The following is a 26,612-nucleotide window of genomic DNA, read 5'->3' as shown; positions in this document are numbered from 1 at the left end:
GCATGACCCGTTTTCTTGGGAGGTGTGATGCAAGCGCAGTTCTGCTGGTCCCGTATGGAGTTGACTGAATTGCGTGGCCGCATATGATACAACACCGCAGGGAGCCAAGTCTCACCTTGATTTTGATCTGGGCCAACTCATTTAGAATGGGGCACACTTTTCCACGCATTATTAGAGCAGTTACACAATCTCAAAAGAAAGCAATGTAATTACGTGCATCTCCTGTCTAGAGAAGAAAAAGGAAGACAGATGCCATGATGGATAAATGCTGACCTTTGATGGCCGACTCCACCCGCTCAAACTCCAGGAATATCCTGACTGCTTCATCATCAGGCACTTCAGCAATCTGCGAAGGAAAATATCTTTGTTAATTATCTTTCTCGTCACTTTGGTATTGTTCTGTCCACCCTTATTAGCTGTACCTCAAAAATGACACATTTAACCACTTTGCCGTATTTCTCGCACTCTTCTTTCGTCTCCCCCTCCAAGTCTTCGTCCACTTCCCCTCGACCCACCATGTTCTGCAAAACAACCGAGAACTTTGGATTTTAGGTTTCTGTTTAGTTTCATAAGAACTCAGCCATTTGAACGACCTTTCATTTTACAAAATACCCTGTGGATAAAAAAATTAAAAAAAAGGTTGACACGCGTACCCTCAGCAGAACCACTTTGGTCGGGTTTTTCAGGATCTCCGTCAGTGGGTTGGCCTCCGACTTCTTGGAAGAGTCCGCTGATTGGCCGGAAACGCATAACAAAACAATATTTCCAGGCTGATAAAGATATTTACTCAAGATATGAGATGGATGAAACTATTCAGCCAATGTTTGGTGATTGCTAAGCAGAAATTAGGTGTACTTTTTTACAGCTGGTTTTATTGTGTAACAGCATGGCTGAGAGATGACTTAACGGGTCACTCATTTTAACTGTTGGTATTCCAGGAAAAGTGTTAAAGCAGGAAATGGACAATGCCTGACAAATAGACTGCAGAAAACAATCGGAGCTGAACATCAGATCCATCATGTTAAAATATTAAAACCAGTTCATGCAGGCCCAGAGGGAAAAAACGCTCGAGTTTCAGGTTTAATTGCCTCTCATCTGGAGGCCTCTTCTCAGACTGAAGTCTGTTTTTTTTCCTCAGCTCCATTTATGGCAGAGAAAGGCAGAAGCTCTAAAGTCTAAGGCACAGCATCCATGGTGCAGCTTCAAAACTCAAGCTTTAGCTTTATTGCTTGAAGGAAGACTGGCCAACAACAACACTGTTCAATGTAGAAGGCGGCTCAAAAGGAGCCATTTTCAGCAACAACAACAAGGCATTTCAGGTTTTTTTTGGTTTATTGAGCCATCCACCACAGATTGTACCCATCTTGGGGACATTTTGTACAGAGTACAGAGGCAGCAGGAGATCCAGAAGACAAAGCAGTGAGCAGTGAGCCCAGTAAGAGCAGAGTTCAAATTTAGAGCACAGGAGTAGCAGAGGCTTTACTTGAGACACATATGAGGCAGGAAACCCAGCAGCTAGCAGAGGCTAAATTGAAGCTCCAAGGAGGCAGGAAACCCAGCAGCTGACAGAGGCTTAACTAGAGGCACAGAGGTGGCAGGAATCCAGCAGCTGGCAGAGGCTTAACTAGAGGCACAGAGGTGGCAGGAATCTAGCAGCTGGCAGAGGCTTAACTAGAGGCACAGAGGTGGCAGGAATCCAGCAGCTGGCAGAGGCTTAACTAGAGGCACAGAGGTGGCAGGAATCCAGCAGCTAGCAGAGGCAAACCAGGCTGACTGACGTGAAGTGAGCGGAGACTGATGACGAACCGACAGGGAAGAGAAGACTGAGGGAGGCTTTTGGAGGGAGGCTTATAGGTGGAGTGAGTCTGACTAGTGATTAGTGTCTAACAGGTGTGACTGATTGCTGGGGAGTGGAAGGTGAGCTGAGTGAGAGGAGGTGGTGTAGGAAAATAACAGGGGGAAAAAGCCAGGAAAAAAATAAACCATGACACTCTGTTTATATTTTCAGATTGTTACTGGAAACCAGTCCAATCCTCCCCAAGGCGAGTCCTCGAATAGCAACTGGAATCTTCAGCTGAATTTACCAAAGCTAATTTGAGACTTAGGTTCATAAATCCTAATTGAAACTGTGTGTTTCTCTTGTTTCTAAGCATTGATGCCAGAGGGGAAATGCCCATATGGAAAAGACAAGCCGCTTACTCAGCAGGACTGTTTATCGCAGCATTTAGAGATTAGATTAGTGACGAAAAGACATTTGTCTGAAGGGATAACAGTGGTTATAAATGACCTTCCTGTCCTGTGATCTCATTTAAGAACACATCCTGCATAATCTACTGGGATTTGTGCCATATGTTGCAGGGAAAAACGTAAAAATAAAATAAACCACCTGATGAATCCCTCACTGGTGCTGAATGCTAGTGCCTCAGAAATAGGCCCTTCTCTATCTGCAACCAACAGAATTAGCCTGCAACATGATAATTTGTCAAAAAATGATATGTAAAAGATGAAACACACTCGTCACTCAGGGTGGATATGACAAAAACATGCAGGTTAAAGCAGTCAACGTGTGGTTAGAAAAAAAAACAACAACATGAAAATAACGTATAAAAATCTGGTTTTGATAGACATTAGAAAACATGCATCCATAAACAGATGTCAAATCCTTCATTCCAAGGTTTATATAAACATAAAAATCATTGCTTATTTTAGCAAAAATGGGAGTGCCAACACACATGCAGACACACCCTCCTAAAGGTTAAACAACACTGAACAGAACAGTCTGCACAGGAGTAAGAAAATGGTAGTGGAGGCCAACCTGTAGAGCCTCCGATGGACGTATCAGCAGCCCCTGACTGGCTCGACCCTGCTGCTCAGTCGCACCAACAGACACAAAAACACAATAAAAACACATGTACGTGACTATAAAACATTCGCCTGATGCAGAGATGACACTTGTTTATTCACAGTAGCAGCTAAAATGCGAAAGATGGTATCAAAAAGGCAGATGACGAGACAAGCTTATGCCAAAATGAGCTAAAACAGCTGTTCATGCTGCTTGCATATAAAGACGCCGTAGGGCAGACACTGTGAAAAATGTAAAAACATACGTTTTTCTGTAGCATCCCCAATGATGATCTTCCCACCCCTCTTGCTGGTCTTCTCCACAGACAGCGCCGTGCTCAGGCCTTGCTCGTGCTTACCAAGCCCCTGGCCTTCTTTGAAGCCATACTTCTGCATAATCTTATGGGCCACTGTACCCCTGCAAGAACACCATTCACCTTACAATCGCTTCTTAATCCACTGTAAACATATTGAAAGGAAAGCCCGATAGAAATCTATGGAAGACTCACCCCATGTTGGCCAGGAACGAGCTGGTGGGCCCGGGCGGTGAACGTGGCCGGTCTGAGTCCTCATAAATTGGAGGAGGGATGGCTGCCTTTGCACCTCGGGGAGGACGACCTTCATCTTCATAGGAGAATGAAGGGGGGCCTAAAGACCAAAAAAGTAGGAAGTAGGACCTGGACAAGACTTCTGTTGGACTGTAAGAACAATGCTGCCCTCTGCTGGAATATGACATGCATTGGATTAAACTGCTTTAATGTCCACATCTCTTTCCCACATTTTAAATCTTGATCTCAATTTAAATTATCATGCATTTATTTGCTGCATCAAAGTCTGTCCTTTTTGTTACTGTGAAATAATGCAGTGCCTTGCCAAACATTCCTACCCTGTTAACTTTGTTAAATTAGGTTACTTATAGGATTCCTGCAAAATCCTTTACTTTTCCACATTCAGCTTTCCGATTGGAATTTATGGCGTATATATTTCTACAGTTGTCAAGTCTTCATACGATACCTCCAAAAACCAGAAACTGGACTGACTGACAGAAGAAAGGAACGACGGAAGGAAAGGAAGGAGAAAGGCAAAGACAAAGGAAGGAAAAAGACAAAGGAAGGAAGAATACAAGGAAAAAAGGTTGGAAAGATACAAGGAAAGAGGGCAAGAAACAGATGAAGAAAAGAACACAGGGAAGGTAAGACACAAAGGAGGAAACAAGAAAGGAAGGAAAAGAAGACAATGAAGGTAGGACATAAAAGACAGAAGGAAAGAAGAAAATAATGATGTCACAAGGACAGAGGCAAAGGAAGAAAGCAAGGAACATTTAGACAAAACGGATGGGGACAGGTTCTGGATCTTTACAGAACTTATCCAGCCCTGGAAAATCCAGAAATCAAATGTCTGACTTTTCCAGACTGCACAGCAACCCTGAGTTTACACCCTGAAGTTTGATGTCTTGTAAAAGGAATTGATGTCATAGACCAGGGATTCCCAAAGTGGAGTGCGCGAGCTGCCATTAGGGGATGCTAGAGATGAACACTGTAATGGAGGTCTGACAGTCCCCCCCTCCCCCTCCCACACCATAAAGACGTGTAAATAAACCTCTCTTTTGTAAAGATTAAATACAAAACTGTAAATTTAATGAGTAAATAAAATGTATTGTAATGATCCGCATTAGACTTTATTGCTAAGTGCTGTTGTACACTTACTGTTTCTTTAAGTTAAGTTTACAACGGAAGAAATGTGTGGCTTCTGGGGGAGGAGTGGTGGTTCGGGGGACTGGCGGGGTGAAAGCTGTCCCGTTATGTTCGTCCTAAAATAAAGTGTTAGCAGCAAAACATCGCTGTGGGGCTTGGGTACGATACAGTATTCGGAATGATACAGTATTCACAGTAAAATTAAGATGAAGCATACGCATTGTGCTGTATATGTGCACGTAGCTTGTGACGTCTGCTTCATTCATGCTGGCTCAATTGGTTGAAATCGGGGAAACTGATGCAGCTGAGACATCTAAGGTCAAAGTTGGTGATATCAATGAGTGAGAGAGAGAAAGAGAGATTAATTCGGGCCGAAAGTTTTATTTTCAACATTAAATTGAGTGACTGTCTCTCCATTGGTCGTGCAGCGCCTACAAACCGCGCTGCTCGTGGTGCTGGGACTCTGAACCGCGACAACCACTGGTGCGCATGTCACGCCCACACCACTGTAGCCTCTGCTGCTGCTGGGGGGAAATTGGTGTAGACATGGTTTCTTGACTCTGCTCACGCACACAGCTGTAATACATCTCATTGTGATTCAGATAGGTGCAGTTTTTTTTAAAGATGCGGTTTTAAACGCATATTCAGACCGGAATAGGCAAACCGGTGGTGGGGCTGTGGGGAGCTGAGGTGTGCTGCTGTGGGCGTGTTTACCTGCTGAATGTAACCGCTGTGAAACAACCAGGATATAATGTTTTATTTATTTCTCTGGTAGAACAACACAGAGTAACGATAACAGAACACTAGATAAAGCTGTAATTAATCAAAGTGTCTCTCTCTCTCTCTCTCTCTCGCTCGCCCAACATCGCACACAAATCAAATCAAACTTCTTAGTGTTTGTGTTTTATATACCAGCTTCTTAATGCGAGTATGACTCACAATTTACGCCGCAGAATACAAAGTAAGAACACGCACAGGTAGACCATCAGAGTTTAGTCCGTGAATCCACCTGGATGATCTCGGCTTCAGAGACGTTTCAAGTTGTGGTGTGACCGATCTTTCTCTGGATCCACACTGAGCCACCGATGCACCTGAAAATTTATTGCAATTTAATTCAAATTATGCTCAAATGATGTATTATGCTTATTTACATAACCTTTGTTATTACAGTTGAGTTGTAACTGCAACTGTTTTTTTTTTTTTAAAGATTGGGGGTGCGTCAACCCGGTTGGGACACGGAAGGGGGTGCGCGGGGAAAAAGTTTGGGAACCCCTGTCATAGACCAAGGTGGAAGGAATATTATACACGCTTTTCAAAACATATTTACCTTCCTTTGTGAGAGTCTGCAATACACAGTGAACCCCCAATTAAACAAATTGTAGTTTGGTAAACGTTCAAGGGGTACGAGTAGTTTTGCGAGGCACTGTAATCCTTCAGTCAATATTTCACCTGATGGGTCATCACATTTACCATCTCTGTCCACAAGTGATGAAGGAGGGGCAATAGCTGCTCCGCCAATACCTGGAAACAAAGGAGAAGCCACAAGATTGTTTTGGTACACACAGCAATTAACTGTGCTGTTCTGTCACACGCAATACAGCCAAGTGAACCTGGTGCACTGTCTAGGTTGTAGCGACATTTAGTGGCTCATTTATGAACTTGGACAAACAACAGATGACAGTGGGACATCTGAATGAAAAGTGGCTTCATTGCAATCATTCAATTCAACAGTAAAACCCATTTCATATATTGATACATACAGACATATTTTAAGCATTTCTTCTGAAAATTATTATAACTATGTCTTAGAACTAATGAAAACCCAAATATCTGTTTCTTAGAATGCTTGAATATGAAATGACAAGAATTAGTCAGTTTCCTGCCCATTCAAGCCCAGTAACTTCATGGTCACCAAAGCAACTTTTGGTACCTTTAGCAGTATGGGCCGGTACCAAGTCCTGCTGTAAAGGGAAATCAGTATATCCATACAGCTTGTCAGCAGAAGGAAGATGCCATGTTCTAGAACTTCCTGGTGGACGGCTGCATTGACTGTAGACTTAAGAACAACACCAGCAGATGACATGGCACCTCAAACCGTTGCTGGCTGTGGAAACGTCAAACTGTACTTAAAGCAACAAGGATTCTGCTTCTCTCCACTCTTGCTCCAGACTGAGACCTTGATCTGCAAATGAAATGCAAACTGTACTTCGATCTGAAAAGAGATCTCTAGACCACTAACCAACAGGCCAGTCCTCTTCTTCAAAGCTTCAGGAGTGGATAAACACCAGAAGGGTCAAACTTGCAGCCCACGTCATTAATCCATCTGTGTGTTCTGGTTCTTGTAGCTTCGACTCCAGCTTGAGTGTATACCTTGATAACTTCCTCCAAACCCTAGTATTGACCTTTACATGTACTTGCATGTCCTCAAACTGCATGTTTGAGATATTTGTGTGGAAAATGTTTTATTTCATCATAGTTTTATAGTTAGAGTGGTTTAGGTTATGCAGCTATAGGCTTTCGGACTCTGCTGAGTTCAATCTGTATAATCCAATTGAATTTGACTTTGGAAAGATCCTTGAGATGTTTTATGTTCACACGTTTCATGAATTGGTGCTATATAAATAAAATTGAAATTTTCTCTCCACTGTCGCTTCATACTTGCTCAGTATGAGGGATTGCTGCAAAGCCATGGACAATGTAGATGACTGTCCATGTGGCTCTACGCTCTTTCACGAGGAGTCAATGCTGCTTGTCAAGTTTCCATAGGAAACTTTTTGACCAATCTGTATGATTTAATTGAATTTGACTTTGTAAAGTGCCTCGAGATGAATTGGCGCTATACACTCCTGATCAAAATCTTAAGACCAGTCAAAAATTTGCAAGAATTAGCATTTTGCAACACTGAATCTTAAGAAGGTTCTAAGTAGAGCTTCACAATGTTAAAAGGACAAATCAGTGCAAGAGACAAGAACATTTGAGCAGGGAATTGTCTGAAAACTGCATTTACACTCAAACATGATTTTTTCAGCTGATCAAAAGTTTAAGACCATAGTCTTTAAAAGCCAAAAGCTGTGCAAACATCTGGATTCCATGTCATTTTCTGTGAAGTCTTTACACTGTCAAGACCTCCTGATGGCAAAAGCAAAAAAGCTCACTGACTTTGAACGTGGTAGGATTGTTGAGCTGCATAAGCAAGGCCTCTCACAACGTGCCATCGCTGCTGAGGTTGGACGCAGTAAGACAGTCATTTTGCATTTTTTTTAAATGATCCTGAGGGTTATGGAACAAAAAAGTCAAGTGGTAGACCCCAAAAAATTTCACCAGCTCTGAGCCGCAGGATCCGATTGGCTGTCCGTCAAGACACGGGACGATCCTCTACCCAAATTAAGGCCATTACTGGTGCTGACTGCAGCCCAATAACCATCAGACGGCATCTGCGAGAGAAGGGCTTCAGAAACAAAAAACGTCTTCAAAGGCCACGTCTTCTTCAATGCCACAGAATTGCCCGTTTGGACTTTGCAAGGATGCACCAAACATGGGACATTGAAAGGTGGAAGAAAGTTGTCTTCTCTGATGAGAAAAAAATTTAACCTTGATGGTCCTGATGGCTTCCAACGTTACTGGCATGACAGGGAGATCCCACCTGAGATGTTTTCTACACGGCACAGTGGTGGGGGGCGCCATCATGATTTGGGGTGCGTTTTCCTTCAATGGAACAATGGAGCTTCAGGTTGTGCAGGGGCGTCAAACAGCAGCTGGCTATGTGGAGATGTTGCAGCGGGCATCCCTCATGACTGAGGGCCCTCGTCTGTGTGGTAATGATTGGGTTTTTTCAACAGGACAATGCTGCAGTTCACAATGCCCGCCTGACAAAGGAGTTCTTCCAAGAGAATAACATCACTCTTTTGGACCATCCTGCATGTTCCCCGGATCTAAACCCAATTGAGAACATTTGGGGATGGATGGCAAGGGAAGTTTACAAAAATGGACATCAGTTCCAGACAATGGATGCCCTTCGTGAAGCCATCTTCAACACTTGGAGCAACGTTCCCACTAGCCTCCTGGAAACACTGGCATCGAGCATGCCTAAACGATTGTTTGAAGTCATCAACAAGAATGGTGGAGCTACTCATTACTGAGTCCTTTTTTTTGACATTTTGATTTCTGTTTTGGGGGTTTTTCGGGTTTTTTTGAGCTATGGTCTTAAACTTTTGATCAGCTGAAAAAAATCATGTTTGAGTATAAATGCAGTTTTCAGACAATTCCCTGCTCAAATGTTCTTGTCTCTTGCACTGATTTGTCCTTTTAACATTGTGAAGCTCTACTTAGAACCTTCTTAAGATTCAGTGTTGCAAAATGCTAATTCTTGCAAATTTTTGACTGGTCTTAAGATTTTGATCAGGAGTGTATAAATAAAATTAAATTGCCTTTCACCCAATTTTTCCTACCAAAACGTTTTTATACCACACTGTAGAGCCAGCTTTTTCAGCCTACCCTCCCAGTGGATGATGCTGATTGTCTGAAGAATAGAGGCCTGACCAGACCATGCCATTACATTTCAGTAATTTAAATACATTTTAAATGTTTTTTGAAACTACACTTTGGGTTTTCATTAGCTGTATACATTGAAATCTACAGAAATAAATGCTTGTAATAAATGCTCGCTCTCAGTGTAATGAACCAATAGAGCTTTTCATGAATGACGTCACATTCATGAAAAATATTTACTTAAAAAAAAAAAAAAGAACCTAATTTTCTAAAGCTGTAATCAGACACCCATCTCACCTTCATACACACACACACACCAATCTTGCGATGGAAACAAGCAATTTCCTCAGTGAAAAAAAAAGCCCAACAAGCAAACCACCACAATGTAAAAACTGTAGTAATCACAAATTCAAATATTTAGCTGTTATTTATACACACCAGGACCTTTCCTGCACATAAAACAGCTGTCAGGGAGGATGGGGGTTGATATCAGCCCAGCTAATATCACTTGTTGTGTGGTGCGATAACCAGAAAAATGAGTTGTGTGGCACAAAAAGCCAAGCAACTTCAAATTCACAACTTACAGAAGTTGCAAGCAGATTTAAAGAAAAACAAGCCCAAATTGCTTATGATAAGCAGACTATGCACACAGACAAACCCACCAGCTCTTCCCATGGACTGTTTCAGCACAAGTGTGCTGTGTTTCCAATCAAGATGAGGGATGTCCTGGAATGTTTGGTGATTTTCTTTCCATTCCAATCAGAAAAAGCTACATTAAATGTAGCTGGAGATAAGTTACAGTCGCTGAAAACAAAATTATTGGCTCCTTACCATCGATGAAATGTAGAGAGCACATGTAGATATTGGTCAGATATTCCACAGTAAAGTCCTCTCATTTATAAGCTTGTATCCAAAGTTGACATGTCCCAGAATTCCTTCACGGTTTAGGAAAACGAATGGGGAAAAAAAAAAAAAAAAAAAAAAACACTCCATATGGTCACGATCACCAAATTCCTCAGGGAGATACCAATGCAGCGGTGTTTTGTTGTTGTCAACATATGTCTGCTGAGTTTGTTCAAATCTAGAGTGGTCATGATGCATGCATGCAGAACTGTTCAAATTCAGCAATGTGACCTCATTCACAAACATCCCAATATGAGTTTCAGATTCTTAACCGAATCACTGAAGTAAATTGTTTTGTTATTTTCAATGATACCAATTCATTTAAATCCGGTCTGGATAAAAAAAAAAGCCGTCTCTAAAGTCAGTGTTTGATTGTCCCTTGTGAGCCATTGTAGGAGCATTGTTGAATTATAAGCCTAGCTCCTCATTACTTAATAAACTATATACCCTCGTGGTGAAAACAACTCACTTCGTTTCCTCCACTCTTTTTCATACTCTTCTTCCTCATCTGAGTCTTCCTCTGTTGCCGGGAAACGAGAGAAACCGCTCGGCGCGCCACCTTCGTGTCTCTCCTTCCTCCTCCTGAAACACACCAGCTTTAGGATTTTCTCACATCTATGTTGTTCTGTAATGACTGATTTATCTGCAACCACTGCTCTATCGGGACAAAGCTGGTATACATTCATTAGGATGCCAAGGAGCCATCCACCATCCAAGGGAAAAGACTTGTTCAGCAGACCTCTTTTTAAACCTTCAGATAATAGTTTCAAGTTTTCAAAAGGGAAAACTTTTTACTTTTCTCTCTCTTCAATCTCCTTCTGCCGCTCCTGCTCCCTCTTACGCTGCTGCTCTTCTCTGTGACGCTTCATCACCTTCTCATAGTCGTTGGGGAACATGGGGTCGTACTCGTCTGCCAGCGGGATCAGCACGTCCCCGGAGGAGAAACCGCTGGGAACCGCATCCTATAGGAGGCGCAAGCCAGTCAAATCAAATAAAGACAAATCTATTCAGGTTGTTGACAGAAGACAATTAAGATTCTAATATCGGTGGTGGTGGAAGACCTTTAGCCCAATAGCGGTGTGTGGAGGCGTGTCTGTGTTGAGTCGGTCATCACTGGATCCTCCCCTCTTCAGATCAATAACAGGAGCTAAAACAGTGGTCTTGTTCATCCGCTGAGTCTAGAACACCCACAAAGAGGATTAGACAGTGATCAACTGTGACTTTATGCAGGTTTTTTGTGTTTTTTTTTTTGTTTGATTTAATACCTTATGAATAATCTGCATGGTTTAAAAACAAAGAGCGACGCTTATTTGAACTTTTTTCGTCTGTTCAGGACAGCATACAAGAAATCTGCCTTTTTTAATCCAATTATGGAAAATAAATAACACCTTCATAACAGCTAATGTGCAGCCTTATTTGACATTTCAGCCACCATTTCAAACTTTGTGCTAAAGCCGATGTTGCCACCAGATGTAAATGTTATGTTAAAGCATAACATTTACTTTTTAGAGCCATTTTTTGGATTTTGAGGCATGCTTGGGATAAGCATGCTGTTTGAAGATCCAATGAAGCCCAAGATTCAGCTACAACACAGGCAGCAAGACATTTTTGATACTTTATTGCAGTGATGGGTATCGTTAAGGATTTATTGATACTATCGATACTTATTGATTCTACATTTTATCAGTACTAGGGCTGGGTATCTACTAGGATGAGCTGATTCGATACCATTGTCGATACATGGGTCACAATACGATATGAATCTCAATACATAGCTCAGCTTGATTTGATTTGATTCCAATATTGATATTACTCGATTAATGCTCAAAGTCATTCAACCAGCCAAATATTATATGTTCAATTTATTGAACACTGATATATTACAAGGAATACATAAAATGCATTTGGTTCAATGCATTTACCGTATCACAGAGACCAAGCATGTGCCCAAACGTCTGATTTTAGGGATGAAGGCGCTTCTAAAATCCTGTCAGTCATTCCGCAAATTCGTCTCACTTGCAATTTCTCGCTGTGTAATCTACTGTAATGGGGCGCTGTAATAAAGCCCCCTAGGGGTTGGGAGGTATATTGATATTGAAGTCCAGAATATCGATATTAAATTGTTTTTAAAAACATCGATATTAATCTTTGTATCAATTTTTATGCACAGCCCTAATCGGTACCATTATGAATATTTTTTTTTTTTTTAAATCAAAACAACCTGCTTAACTTTTAAACATTTGGGACAAAAGCAAACAAAACACACACATATATATATATATACACACACACATATATATATATATATACATATATATATATATACACACACACATATATATATTATATATATATTATATATATATCTATATAATATATTAGATAATATTATATATATAATATAGATACGTATATACACACACACATATATATTACATACACACACATAGATAATATATAGATTATAATAGATAATATATTATATACAAACACATATACATTATATATATATATAATATATATTACACACATATATAGATATACACACTCATATTAATATAGACACACACACATAGGAGAGAGAGAGAGACACACACAGAGAGACAGAGAGAGATAGAGAGAGAGATAGAGAGATATACACACACATATAGGATATATAACACACACATATACACACACACATATACACACACATAGAGATATAACACACACACATATATATACACACACACATATATATACACACACACATATACATACACACACACACATATACATATACACACACACACATATACATATATACACACACACACATACATATATACACACACACACATACATATATACACACACACACATACATATATACACACACACACATACATACATACAGACATACACACACACAATACATATATACACACACACACATACAAGTACACACACCACACATACATATACAACACAACATACAGATATATAATAGAGATAGATATATATATACATAGACATAGACACATAGACATAGATAGACATATATATACAGATATACAGATAGATCATAGACAATATATACAGACAGAGATATCGATAAGAGACATAGACAGATATATACATATACACACAGATATACATATACATATACATAGAGACATAGACACAAATATATAGAGAGAACACACACAGATATATAGAGAAACACACACACAGAGAGTAGATATACACACACACAGATGAGAGAGATAGACACATATAACAGATATACACACACATGAGATGAGACACACAGAGAAGAGACGACACACAGAGAACATATAGACACATATAGCACACAGACAGACAGACAGAGTATAGTATATATAGACACATATATATATACACATACACACATATAGATATATATATATAGAGATATATCTATATACTATATATATAGATATAGATATATATATATATATATATATATATATATATATATATATATATATAAATAAATAAATAAGTGTTGTAGTACTCGAGTCCGAGACTCGAACTCGAGTCCGAGTCATTAGCTAAATTTAGAGACTCGTGACTTGACTTGGACTTGCGCACTGATGACTCGAACTTGGACTCGGACTCCTACATTCAGATCATTCTGACTCGGAGATTGAGAAAAAGACTCGACTTTTTTTATATCATTAGGCTATAATTTTAATATGTCATTAGAATATTATTTGGTGTATGATTTTAATATCTAAATGTCGTACCGCGCACGTGACGTCACCATCTCATGAGCAACGCCCCTTGCCGCTAAAGGCCCATTCATACCTCACGTAAAAGACGGATACGCGTGGAGTGTTTCATACGTTCTAACCGTCGATTTCGTCCGTACTTTGACACGAACATTGGGAGCTTACGCTTACGGACGAAACGGATCAATACGGAGCAATACTACCGGAAACGGTGGGGGCGCTATTGAGTTTGTAGTACAAAATATCAACAAAATCACGAAGAAGGTTGTAATTCTGGGCTTTAAACAATGGCGGGATTCGAGGAACATCTTGCGGAGCTTGTCCGCAACTACCCACACATATGATGTGTCGTGTCCGGGGCACAGGGACAAACAAAAAGTTTACTTACGGAGCAAATACAACAAAATCACGTATTGGACCGTCGCCGTGTTTGATCAGTGACGAATCATTGGCGCTCAGCACTGCCACCTAGAGGACATATTGGTTATTGCGCACCTCAACGGACGGAGGTATGAAGGACTCAACGGATAGAACGCACGGACAGAAATACGGACGTGTAGGCCAAACGTAGGGTATGAATGGGCCTTAAGGAAGGGCAAACAGTGTGAGAGCGCACGTAGCAGCCAGCCATTACACATGCAACAGACACAAGGATATGACCGACTTTACAGCTGTTAAACTTTCACAAAAGGATGTCCAGGCGCCCATTTTACTGGTAGAACTGTGGAACAACATACCAACGTTCAGCTCAAACGATGGGTTGAGTGTCGAGGGCTCGGAAAGACGGGCCGAGTTGATAGAAAGGTAAGTCGATGTTTTTCTTCGGCTCGGCGTTCTTGGCGTCAGACGTTTTTTTCTGTTTGTAGTCACCGTCCAGGAATCGGTATAAATTTTCCGGCCCGCCGAACAATTTAGTCCGGTCCGGTGGCCAAATGCATTATCATTATCCAACGGCTGTATCTCCTCGCTGCATCGACCGATCCACACCAGATTTGTTGTGAGTCATGGGGGAACGCTGCCGAACACGTTTGTGGGAATCGCCCGGTGGACGGGCGAGGAAAATGCGTGACAGCATCTGCGGCTCCGGGCGGCCGGGCGGCTCCGGGCGGCCGGCGGTGCGCGAACCCCGCCGGCCGCCCGGAGCCGCGGCGGTGGCCAATAGGCCGGAGTGCGCTTGGCTGCGAGGGCCGATCGACGCCGCTTGCGGCTTTAACATCCTTCATATGCGGCCTATCAGCGTACCTCGAGTCGCTGTTGCGCGTTCCATAACAACAATGTTTAAAAACCATGGTTAGGAGACGTCTTAGACTTGGAAAAAGCAGTCATTTTACCGAGTAAAACCAAGGGTAACTACAGCGAAAGAGTTATTAGTGCAATGGACTGTTACTGCTTCATGTCATACATCACACGTCAATAGTGACTCGACTCGGATGAGTAGTGGACTCGACTCAGATTTTTTTTTTAATGACTTGAACACTGATATATACACACATATACATATACACACATATACATATATATATATATATATATATATATATATATATATATATATATATATATATATATATATATATATATATATATATATTGTTGTGTGTATATATATATATACATATATACACACAACACCATGTTAAAAAAAAAAAAGTATGTTGCAGGAGAGGAATATCAATACTCAACAGTAAATATGCTCAAATTCAAAACAAAAAAAACCTCTAAAATAATTTCTATTATTAAATAATATTTACCTGAATCCAAACTACAATACCATTACCCATTAAATATTATGTTTATAATATTTTTACATCCAGCTTTGTAATCTAGTGGATGTTTTACTCGTGTGACTCATTTTCAGTGGGAAACAGACGAGTTGGTATCGTCTCTCTGACTTCAGCATGGTGACGCTGACTGACAAAGCAGGAGGGGCTCACAGCTGCATTCGCAGTTTACTGAAGAGATGGTAAACTCAGAGCGATTGGTGCTTTTACTCATTGCCAATGTCTCAGACAACACAGGAAAAAAACGTTAAAGTTGCTGCTTGTCACTTTTAAGAAAAAATAAAATTAAAAAAACCCAAGCGGGGTCTGAAAAGTTGCTAAATAGTTGGCAACACTATTGATGAAAGAAAGCCATGCGAAAGTGTGAGAGCAGAATGTTAGCCCATCCCACCAGTCCCCTCTGCATGAGTTTCTTAAAGGGCGAGTAGATCAGTAAAGCAATGTTTGGGTTGTAGTGTCCCTGAAAAATGTAATTCAACCTTAATCATACGGTTAAGAGGACCGATAAGTCTGAAGCCTGTCGGTCCACTAGGACCATCCAACATGGTCCCGGGGCTGTTCACTGACTGCCTTTCATACTAGGGCTAGACCTGCGGCTCCGGGGCCGCATGCGGCTCTTTGATTGCTCTGATGCGGCTCAGGTGTTGAAAATAATTTTGTCGCGGAGCCACAGGCAGTCGTCAATGCTGGCTGACCAACACTCCTCACCAGTTGGTGGTGGTAATGCACACTGAAAAGATCTTGCTCACCGTCAAACTCAAGAAGAAGAACTGGTAGTTCACTGGCTGCAGTGACAAACACAGCGAGGCAGAGTTGAGGCGGCATTTTTAAATGCTGCTTTTTTTTTTTTTAGTAAATTCTTCAAATGACAAACACGGTGACCTAAAATAACATGGAGTCATTGATGAGGGTGAAGAGAGCTAAACAGCAGGGTAAGAGTCGTTACTATCTCTGACATTTGTTCATTTTCAAAGTGAGGAAACGAACAGCGCTTGGCTCGAGGCTGTGAGCGGAGTCCTGCACGGCTGAAGTCGAGTCTCAGGTGCCGCCTGAACGTCTGATAGCTCGTCTAATGCAGCTGGTAGCTGGTTAATGACAGGAGCTCGCTCACTTTCGCAGATGTGATTAAAATGTGTTCGGATTAAAAGGAAAGAAAGTATTCCGGATGAACCATTTATATGGGCTGAAAATCAAATAATCCGACAATGATGTGCGTTTACTCACACCAAGCACATTAGCAGAGTTGATGATTTCCATAAAACAGTAGAAGTACAAGCGCAGAGGTGTATTGGTTCTGGTGCAGGTCCATTCTGTTGCAAAAAAGCACTTATGTGCAGGTTATTTCATTTAAAATTTCAAAAGGATTTTGTGGCTCCCAGTGTTTTCTTTACTGTCTGAAATGGGTCCAAATGGCTCTTTCAGTAGTAAAAGTTGCCGACCCCTGGGCTAGACAATTAGTCGCATTTGCAATATAATTGTAATTTTTAAAAAAAAAATAATAATAACTAGAACTGCAAGCAGTTACAGGGTTTATACAGGAATGAGTAATCCTAATTTAATGCTTTTTAATGCCCGTAGAAATATTTTTTTATACCGTCTGCTCCAGCTGCTGCTGGAGCAAGCTCATGCTGCTGGTAGCTAATGCAGACGTGACTGCGTTGGTTACAGAAATGTAACTTGACATTGTTAGCTGTTGTCTGCCCTTTTCAGCTGATCCGTGGCTGTCTGCAGTGGTGTAGTGGTCCCTAGAGAAGTGAGTATACTCTCAATATTTGCCCTTTTAGACGCAGCTCAGAAAAATGCCGTTTTAGAAACAATGACATGCAACACGGCTCTATTTAGTTTACCCAAAAATCCATCAGTAGCGTTTACTCATTTTATAGGCCGTGGGCCAGAATCTGCAGGATGACTTTTCGTATGAACTGTCAGGGGGCAACTTTCTTCCACCGGGATAAGTTGCTACACATAGCAGTGATCTCAAAACACCAATATTCCCACGTTTTCACTTGCACATTAATAAGTTATTGCTGATAAAAAAAAAAAATCTAAAAACTGTCGCACTCCAGTCCAAGAGGTCACGGGATTCGATTTTTGCTGCTCAGCCAATCAGATCGCTATATTGTCAGCTGAGCGCGTTCAACCACTTCATGTCTGCGTCCGTAAAGGGTTGTAAGCATTTGTTTCCAGACGAAGAAACCCCAATTATAGCATTTTCTGGCACCAGTTGGCAAAGATTTTTATGGCAGGGAAAAAGAGATAGCCCAGTTCTTCCATCCATCCATCCATCCATTTTCTAACACGCTTATCCCTGCAGGGTTCGTGAGGGGTGCCGGTGCCGATCTCCAGCTGTCAATGGGTGAGAGGCGGGGTACAACCTGGACAGGTCACTAGTCCATCACAGGGTACTGTGATATCACCAAGACCTGCTGCGTTAGAATACCACAGGCGACAGGTGTCGTTGTGCCAAACAACTTATCACTTATCCACGCTAGAATTTGTATCCCCTTCATCGGGAGAGTGTTTGAAATCAATAAAACATTTAACCTATTTTTAAACATCACATTCTAATAAAATAAAATTGATTTATTTAAGCTCCTAATACATTGTGCTATTTTTAAAAGCAACATATCTCATTTTCTTAATATAGTTAATATTTCTATATGGTTCTTCGTTGGTGCATTCAGTTATATACAGTGAATCTTCATATACAATGGATCAAAAAGAATACCAAAAAAAAAAAAAAGGAAATAGGCATATGATGTCTTATTTACACACATATACATATATACACACATATATACACACACATATATACACATATATACACACACATATATATACATATATATATATATATATATATATATATATATATATATATATATATATATATATATATATATATATATATATATATATATATATATATATATATATATATATATATAGAGAGAGAGAGATATGCCTACATACGTACCTATGTGCATATACATAGTATACATTTGTACATACATACATGTGTACTGACATGTTCAGGTGTTGATAGCAGCAGAAGTCACTACATCAGGATTATTGCACGGGTTGTAGTACAGTGTATTAATTAGATTATTGCACATTAGTTATTGCACATTAGTTATTACAGTTATGGTCACAGTTACAGTGCAGCATTGTAGAGTGTGATAGCAGCAGGAAGGAATGACCTGCGGTAGCGCTCCTTTTTACAGACAGGATGTCTAAGTCTGGCACGAAACTAATATTGAGTGATCAATCGAGTTTTAACCGACATAGTAATCCCTTATGATCGCACTAACTAGTGTTACATTTTCAGTTTTAACCCACTAACTGAATGATAATGTAATGACACCATTGCTATATTACATTAAGAAAAATAAAACATCTTAATTTCCACGCCTAATAGGTTGGAAATGAGGCGCAGTTGACTTGATTTATTCTTCCAGCTGAACGCGCTCCCGACGCACGGTATACAAATTCTGGCGGGGATAAGTCGTTTGGCACAACGACACCCGTTGCCTGTGCTATCCCAGCGCAGCAGGTCTTAGTGATATCACAGTAAATTGGGCAAAAGTTTGGGCTATTTCTGCCCTGCGATGGACTGGCGACCTGTCCAGGTTGTACCCCGCCTCTCGCCCATTGACAGCTGGAGATCGGCACCAGCACCCCTCACGAACCCAGCAGGGATAAAGCGTGTTAGAAAATAAATGATGGATGGTCTGGGCTATTTCTTTTCCCTTGCAATCAAGATCTTTACCAACTGGCGCCAGAAAAATGCTATTATTGGGTATTCTTCGTCTGGAAACAAATGTTTACAACCCTTTACGGACGCAGCCATGATGAAGTGGTTGAACGAGCTCAGCTGACAATGCATCGATCTGATAGGCTGAGCAGCAAAAATCGAATCACGTGACCTCTTGGACTGGAGCCCAACAGTTTAGATTTTTTATTAGCAATAATTTATTAATGTGCAAGTGAAAACGTGGGAACATTGGTGTTTTGAGATCACTGCTATGTGTAGCAACTTATCCAAGTGCAAGAAGGTTGCTCCCTGACAGTTCATACGAAACTTCTTAAGGAGATGTCCTACAGATTCTGGCCCACGGACTATTAGCCTAAAATATTTAGATTAAAATATTTCCTTGAGCTACCATGTGAGGTATGAAAATACTGTTGTCCCTTTTTTTAAAGAGTTTTTCCAGATTCTGGCAGGTAATGTAAAATTCTCTTTGGTTTATATTGAAGGAATTCCTACACTACATCCCGAATCAACATTTCATTACTTTACTGTAGGTTTTTCAATATAGACCTAGATGATAAGGCATATGGAAAGTCCTAAATTGAATGAGAAAGAGAATCTATAGAAAGATATAAAGTTAGTGACGAGGAGAACGCTTTGCAAATCATGAATTGTCAAATATACCAGTTGAAACAACCAAAGAAGTGTTGATCCTGTTGATTTAGACACCCTGATAATGAATGTTTAGTCCTTGATTTTAAAATGGACGGTGATTTTAAACTTGACAGTCAAAAAGGGACCTCAGTTAAGTCATTTTTTATCATGTAAGGAACAAAGCAAAGGTAAAACCTATTCTTTCAAGGTAAAAATATGGAGACCCTTCTCCAAGCCTTCATTAATCATGGCTGGATTAGTGTAATTCTCTTTATTTCTGAATCAGTCAGTCCTCACTCAAATGTCTACAGCTGGTTCAAACGCTGCTGCACACCTTTTAATGGAAAAACCTAAAATAAAGCACATTACCCCCCCTCCCGGCCTCCCTTCACTGGTTACCTGTTTATCTTAGAGTTCAGTTTAAAAAAACTTCTGTTTGTTTTTAAGGATTTAAACAGCTTATTATTATTATTGTTGTTGTTTTTTTAAATTGTTGAGTCTTTACTCAAGTAATTTTATTAGATGCTATTTTGTTTTATCTCGTGTTAAAGTGCTCTTTAAATAATGATGACAATGATTACGATCACAAGAAACGTTTGCATCACCTCCCAGAAGCTGGAAAGAAAAGAGAAAAACATTTTTCACACCTCACTTAGTAACTCAAGGAATTATTTTAAACTAAACATTAGGCTAGAATATCAAACTGTTTATTGGTTGTTGTTTTGTCTTCAATCCCACCGTTATGTTTAGTAATTTCTGCCAAAAGCTGCAGCATTTCGATTTAATCCATCTGAATGCAGTATTTGCAAGCCCTACTCTGGATGGAAAGAAACCTGTCTATGATTGGCTGGTGATGTGGACAGTTTTTGAAATTACAAGCGCACAGACAGAATCCAGCGAGCGCACAGCTGGTATTGAGTGTGGAAGGAGCAGGTCTAGCATGCGAGCAGACACGGAACCGAGCGCGAGGATAGTGGGTTGAGAAGAGTTTATCAAAGGTGAGCACGCGGTAAATAGATTTGGACCACACGCGTGACGTTTAAGCGCTGAACACCTGTCTCACCAAACAAAGACACAAATATCGCTCCAGAAGTTGATATAGGCAATGATGACTGAAAAATAAGTGGGTAAACGCCGCACCCCCGCGGATACCCTGGACTATTCATGTGAGATCGTGAAGCATTGATACCCATTGTGCAGCTTCATTTTTTTTACAAACACGGCAAAATCCTTCGTCATCTTTACCGTTGACAGGCTGCAGCCATGTCCACTTTTGTTTAAATTACCATTTTCCCATTCTCTAGCTCTTGCTCCGCCTCAAGCTTCTTTTCCGAACATTGTAAAAACATACGGCTTCATGATCAACCGGAAGCAGTTCAGCGTGTTTGGTTCCGCGCAAACACGCTGAATCAGTTATATCTGATATAATATATCTGACGAAACTGTTTTTATGAATGTATTTTTTTGGGAAAAAATAAGGCATTTTTAATGCCACAGATAAATCACATTTAATGCCAATTAAGGCCTCAATTTTTTTAAATTTAATTTAATGACTTTTAATGCCCCGCAGAAACCCTGATTTGGGAACTCTTTTTGGCTGATTTTCTTTGTTTTTGCAAGGCAAGGATTTCCTCTCATAAGTGTTGGAATATTCTCTTCAATCCACCATATTCGAAACATACAATAAAACAATACTGACACCAGTCCAAAAACTTAGTGTTATTTATGAAGAACAGCTGATCCAACTAATATAAATACAGTGTCCTGAGGAGACATTGTATTTTCAAAAATATGCTCCTATGAAGAAATCTAGGAGGTTTGACAACAGTAGCCATTGAAAGGAGGATTTAGAGTCAAATTTGTATAAAATCCTTAACTATGAAATAGTTTTAGTTAACCGTTTACACAGTTGTGTAACTTGTTTCCTTGTGCTTCTGTAGCCATAAAAACATCTAAAACTTCAAAACATTATGTGAAATGTATGCACCTAGCTTCCTTATGAACAAAACTCTGTTATGGACTAAATTCTGCTCTGCGCCATTATTGGCAGCACGGTATTGTACCTTAGCCTGGGTCAGGGCCGCCTTCTTCACTTTCAGCTGAGACTGGAGCAGCTTGAAGTTCTTGGACCAGCCTTCGGTTTTGGTGTCACTTGCACCAACACCAAGATCATCGTAAAGCGACATGGTCCCGATCAGTGCTGCGGTTTCCTGCAAAACACTGTTGGCTGCTTAGTTAGCAGGAGAAATTTAGGCGAGTGTAGCGTGTAAATAGCAAAGCTTACTTCACATCATAGTCGGCAAGAGGTTTAATTTGTCTAATATGTTAGGACAGCTCTGCAGAAAACAAAGCCGTTACAGTTAGCTAACCTAAGCTAGAGCTAAAACCGCTGCCGACCGTCCATCTAATGATGAAAATGCGACCATAAATACTCTTAAGTGTCACAAGTTGATTTAAAAGCTTCTACACTAACACTATACGAACACATAAAATGGGTTACCAATGCTTAAACAGCGCCTTTGCTTTACCTACCCCCCTCGCTGTAACCTGCCTGTGGCACAACGACAGCAGCGGAAGTACAACAAAAGGGAGAGTGACAACAATATATAGCGCCACCTACTAATGGGAAGACTCTATAATTGTGTGCGTATATATATATATATATATATATATATATATATATATATATATATATATATATATATATATATATATGTCCTCCATATATATATAGTGTGTCTGTGTTACGAATATACAAGTCAATTGGTTAAATCTAAATATTGTGGTCTTCATTATTTCATAAAACCGTGTCACATGTGAACCTTTTAAATTCTGGTATAGTCACAGATTAGGAGCAGACGTTTTGGGGGAGTATTAAATAGAAAGTTACTAATTTGAGAAAAAAAAGTCCAAGGACAATAAAGTAAAAAAATAGACAAAAGTGGTAATATTATGAGTAAAACGTCATATTATGAGAATTAAGGGGGGGGGGGGGGGGGGGGGGCATTTCCAGAATAGTCACTATTTCAGTCCTGGAGTCTTAGGCCCAGGTTAGATTCCTTTATTTATTTATTTATTTTATTTATATTTTATTGTTTTTCCAGGGAAAGGGGAAGTGGGGAGCAACACACATTTAGAACAGAACTATATACATACAGGGAGTTTGTCACATACATATTCATACAATAGGATACATTTACATTATAAAGTCATATTAATAAGGTCGGGCTGTTACGCCACTTGGCTGGAGCAAAGAGATCCCATTTCAACCATCGCTCTAAAAAGAGTTCCATTTTTTGGTTAACATAGGCTGTCCTTTCTCCCATCTTGTATATTTCCACCACAATGTCTCTCCATGTTCCCAGTGTTGGGCTTTCTGGTTGTAGCCATTTTCTTGTAATAGCTTTTTTGCTGGCCACCAACAGAATATTCATTAAGTATTTGTCCACTTTCAACCAGTCTTGAGGAACACATCCCAGATTTAAAGTCTTAAAGTCCAGTGGCAGATCATTTCTGAAAATGTCCTGTATTGAATTATGTATTTCTGACCAAAAACCTTGAATTTTTGGGCAATCCCAAAAAACATGGTGGTGATTTGCACTTTGTTGACCACATTGTCTCCAACAAGTAGGGGTGGTGTCACTGAATTTAGATTTCTGGGATGAGGTAATAAAATATCTAATAAAGTTCTTCCAGTTAAATTCCCGCCAGGTCATTGAACTGGAGCATTTCCATTGATATTGCCATATTCTTTTCCACTCTTCATCTGATATTTCACTCCCTGTTTCCCTTTCCCATTTTGCTTTAATATATGCTGTGGAGTGGGTATTGTTCTGTGATAAGCAGTTATATGTGGCTGATATAATACCAGTACTTAATTTTGAATGATATGCTCTTCTAAATAGTTCAACAAAACTGTGATTTATTTCTGTCATATTTTTAACCTTTGTGTTAACATAATGTCGCAGTTGTAAGTATCTGAAAAATAGATTCCTTTAATTATTTTTATTCTTTACGAGTATAAAGTCAGGAGAATCAAGCCAAAGGGATACGAAAATAAACTCGTAATGTAACAAAATTAAAAATATTACGTATATAAAGTATGTTCTGAGATTAAACTCCCTCTCACACTGTTTAAGTGACTCAGACTAATTGCAGATTTGCCACATTCAACATGGCGGACGCTCTGACGCGGATGCAGAATAGGCAGTACCCGCCCGAAGAGGCGTCTAAATATAATGTCTACGGAGTATTAGGGCCACACATGAAGGGAAATTTTTTTTTTGCCATGACGAGATTAAACTCAACATTTCGAGAATCTCAAATTCAGAACTGCCGTGTAAGCATCACTAGGGAAAGACGTTATTGGTAGGCCACCGCTTCCAGTGATGATTGTACAGTTGCAGCACGGCAAAGACTACCTCCACACTTAAAAAAATTTTTTTTCGACATGTCGACTTTAAAGTCGCCATGTCGAGTTTAGTCTCATCATGGCAAAAATATTTTTTCTCTTCATGTGTGGCCCTAATACGCCGTCGTACTTACACCATAGAGGTGTCTATAGGCTACCACAAACTATCTTGCTAAAAGAACTACAAACATGGCGTCATTGGAGGCAAGCGCAAAGTGCGCTCACGCGTCTCATTCCGCCTACTTCCGTCAGTGCACTGCTGATGTGCACTGACCACTTACTGCCGTAGTGCCCACTTTCGACCGTTAGTAGTGTTCCAAAAGGAACACTTATGTTAAAAAACTTACCGGAAATGACGGGATGACGTGACGAACGCAACACACGTGACCGCAAATTTTTCAGACTGCCAAAAAATATATGCCGGCGTTTTTTTTTTATTATAAAAACAACAATCGTTTACATTCACAGCATGTTGAAATTACATCGCCTCCGACGTCAACGCAGGATCCTCCAAATATTGGCTGAACATGAGGTATGTTCGTGTATTTTACAAACACCTATCGAGTACAATGCCTCGTATTACCACCATTACTTACATTTATATGATTGCGGTGTCAGCTCCGGCTGTCTCGGCTGAATTGTCCGCCATTATTTTTAAAATGGGAACATCTGACTTCCCGACGTCCTTAGCCCCTCCCTTTCCGCTTTGTAGTCAAGATGGCGTCCGTTTAGTGCGAGTAGGGTTAATCGTTACACACTGACACGGTTTTATGAAATAATGAAGACCACAATGTTTAGATTTAACAAATTGATCCTTATATTCATAACACATACACACACAAATTGATCCTTATATTCATAACAGATACACACACAAATATATATCCATCCATCCATCCATTTTCTGATCCGCATTATCCCTCATGGGGTCGCGGGGGTGCTGGTGCCTATCACAAATATATATATATATATATATATATATATATATATATATATATATATATATATATAGCCTGTGTTACCACTCTGCAGCTTTAGTGTGTCCAGTTTTGCAACATGGTGCAGCCTTAGTTTATAGAAGGCAGATACAAGTAGTGAAGTCATCCAGAATACATTTCCATGCAGCACAGGAATGAGGCATCTTCTCTGACCCACGTTCACAATAACAGAACTCAACTTTTTTCTGCCACATACAATATGGCGGTGACGTTGACGTGCGAACCTGCGCTCTATATGACGCGTCTACGTATTGGATGTCTGTGCGCTCACGGACATAATTTTATTGGCGGTGCGTGGCTTAAAGTCAGCGAGTGAAAGCGAAAGCGCGAGAGTGACAGCGGGCCACCGCGGTGGCAGCAGATTGCCCTCTGATGATGGTCTTTACCGTCCTGGATTTCCACGGGGAACATGTTGTAGACGATCCCAGTGCTGGCAGATGGATCCAGATCGGTTCTCCACTTCTCTCTGCGTCATGATGGTGTGTTTTCTCGGGACGACGCCTCTCCCCAGCACCGGTAGGGACAAAATTATGTCGCCAACCTACATATACAATTTTCTCTTTAAAAAAAAAAATCAATCGACGATCCAAAACTCGCACTGACTAAATCTATTTTTAAATACAGGATATTCAAAATATTTTTTTGTGGCTAAATGTGTATTTCCCTACTCCCTACGCGGTGTTTACAACAGTCGGTGTAAAATAATGAAACATATAACTAAAGTGTTCCACGTGTAGTAGATCATTTACTCAAACACTTGCTAACCATCAGTGCTGGTTCCCGGGTGAATGCTTCCCCGAGCTAGCAGTCATTTGTTTCATTTTGTATCTTATGTCTTTACTAGGAGTTTTTTTAAGCTGATTAGATGATTAATAAGGTGCCTGATTGTGAGACACGCCTTGCAGCTAAATGTTTTAAGGGAAAAGATTCACCAAATTGAAGATAGCTGAAATGTATTTGCTCTTTGCTATGTACCTGTTTATAATTTTCCAATCCAACTGTTGAAGCTACTGTATTTGTCATCAGTGAATCTGATCTAACTGGAAACAGTACAGGGAAGAAAAAAATGTTTCTGTGCTGAATGGTTTTTAAATTCATGGCATTCTTGTGTATAAAAGGCTTTGCTAAAGGGTAAAGGGATATCTATAAATCACCTAATCAAGAAAATTTCTTTTTGCTGTCCTGTCTCAGTAAAAAATAACCAGGTTGCGTTTTGAGTTTTTCAGCTAATTTAGTATCAGACATAAAACCTAGAGGAGGCAGGTATATTAAAATATTTCTGATTGAGATTTGTTATTGAAACAAATCCTCACTGACTTGTCATATTAGGGATGTAACGGCGATGTTAGGGAATTCT

At 40.2% G+C, this 26,612-nt stretch overlaps 2 protein-coding genes across 5 annotated transcripts in view; one reads left to right on the top strand and one right to left on the bottom strand.

Annotated features, from left to right (window-relative positions):
* Positions 1-211: 211 nt before the first annotated feature.
* On the bottom strand, positions 212-22,456 carry LOC118559276 (splicing factor 45-like). 3 transcript variants are annotated; one of them, XM_036129969.1, is made up of 12 exons: positions 22,379-22,456; positions 21,910-22,066; positions 10,988-11,104; positions 10,722-10,888; positions 10,396-10,508; positions 5,985-6,056; positions 3,351-3,489; positions 3,108-3,259; positions 2,816-2,866; positions 654-730; positions 423-521; positions 212-346 (listed from the first exon to the last, which is right to left on the bottom strand). In XM_036129969.1, the coding sequence occupies exons 2-12, from the start codon at positions 22,030-22,032 to the stop codon at positions 227-229; spliced, it is 1,230 nt and encodes a 409-aa protein (XP_035985862.1). In that variant the 5' UTR covers positions 22,033-22,066; positions 22,379-22,456; the 3' UTR covers positions 212-226. The 3 variants fall into 3 exon arrangements, with proteins under 3 accessions (XP_035985862.1, XP_035985864.1, XP_035985863.1); XM_036129971.1 differs by having other exon boundaries at positions 6,006-6,056; XM_036129970.1 differs by having other exon boundaries at positions 21,910-22,056; positions 22,379-22,435.
* A 3,048-nt stretch (positions 22,457-25,504) lies between these two features.
* Positions 25,505-26,612, top strand: part of LOC105921954 (interleukin-15 receptor subunit alpha) — a 45,301-nt gene continuing 44,193 nt past the window's right edge. Inside the window, exon 1 of one of the 2 annotated variants that reach the window (XM_021313721.2) lies at positions 25,505-25,771. In XM_021313721.2, coding sequence (XP_021169396.1) covers positions 25,693-25,771 — 79 coding nt within the window. In that variant the 5' untranslated portion in view covers positions 25,505-25,692. The remainder of the gene's footprint in view (positions 25,772-26,612) is intronic. The other variant, XM_021313720.2, reaches the window with a different exon arrangement.

Source organism: Fundulus heteroclitus, unplaced genomic scaffold (genome assembly GCF_011125445.2).
Source record: "Fundulus heteroclitus isolate FHET01 unplaced genomic scaffold, MU-UCD_Fhet_4.1 scaffold_263, whole genome shotgun sequence".
NCBI classification, from domain to species: domain Eukaryota; kingdom Metazoa; phylum Chordata; class Actinopteri; order Cyprinodontiformes; family Fundulidae; genus Fundulus; species Fundulus heteroclitus.
This window is presented reverse-complemented; position numbering and strand designations above follow the sequence as displayed.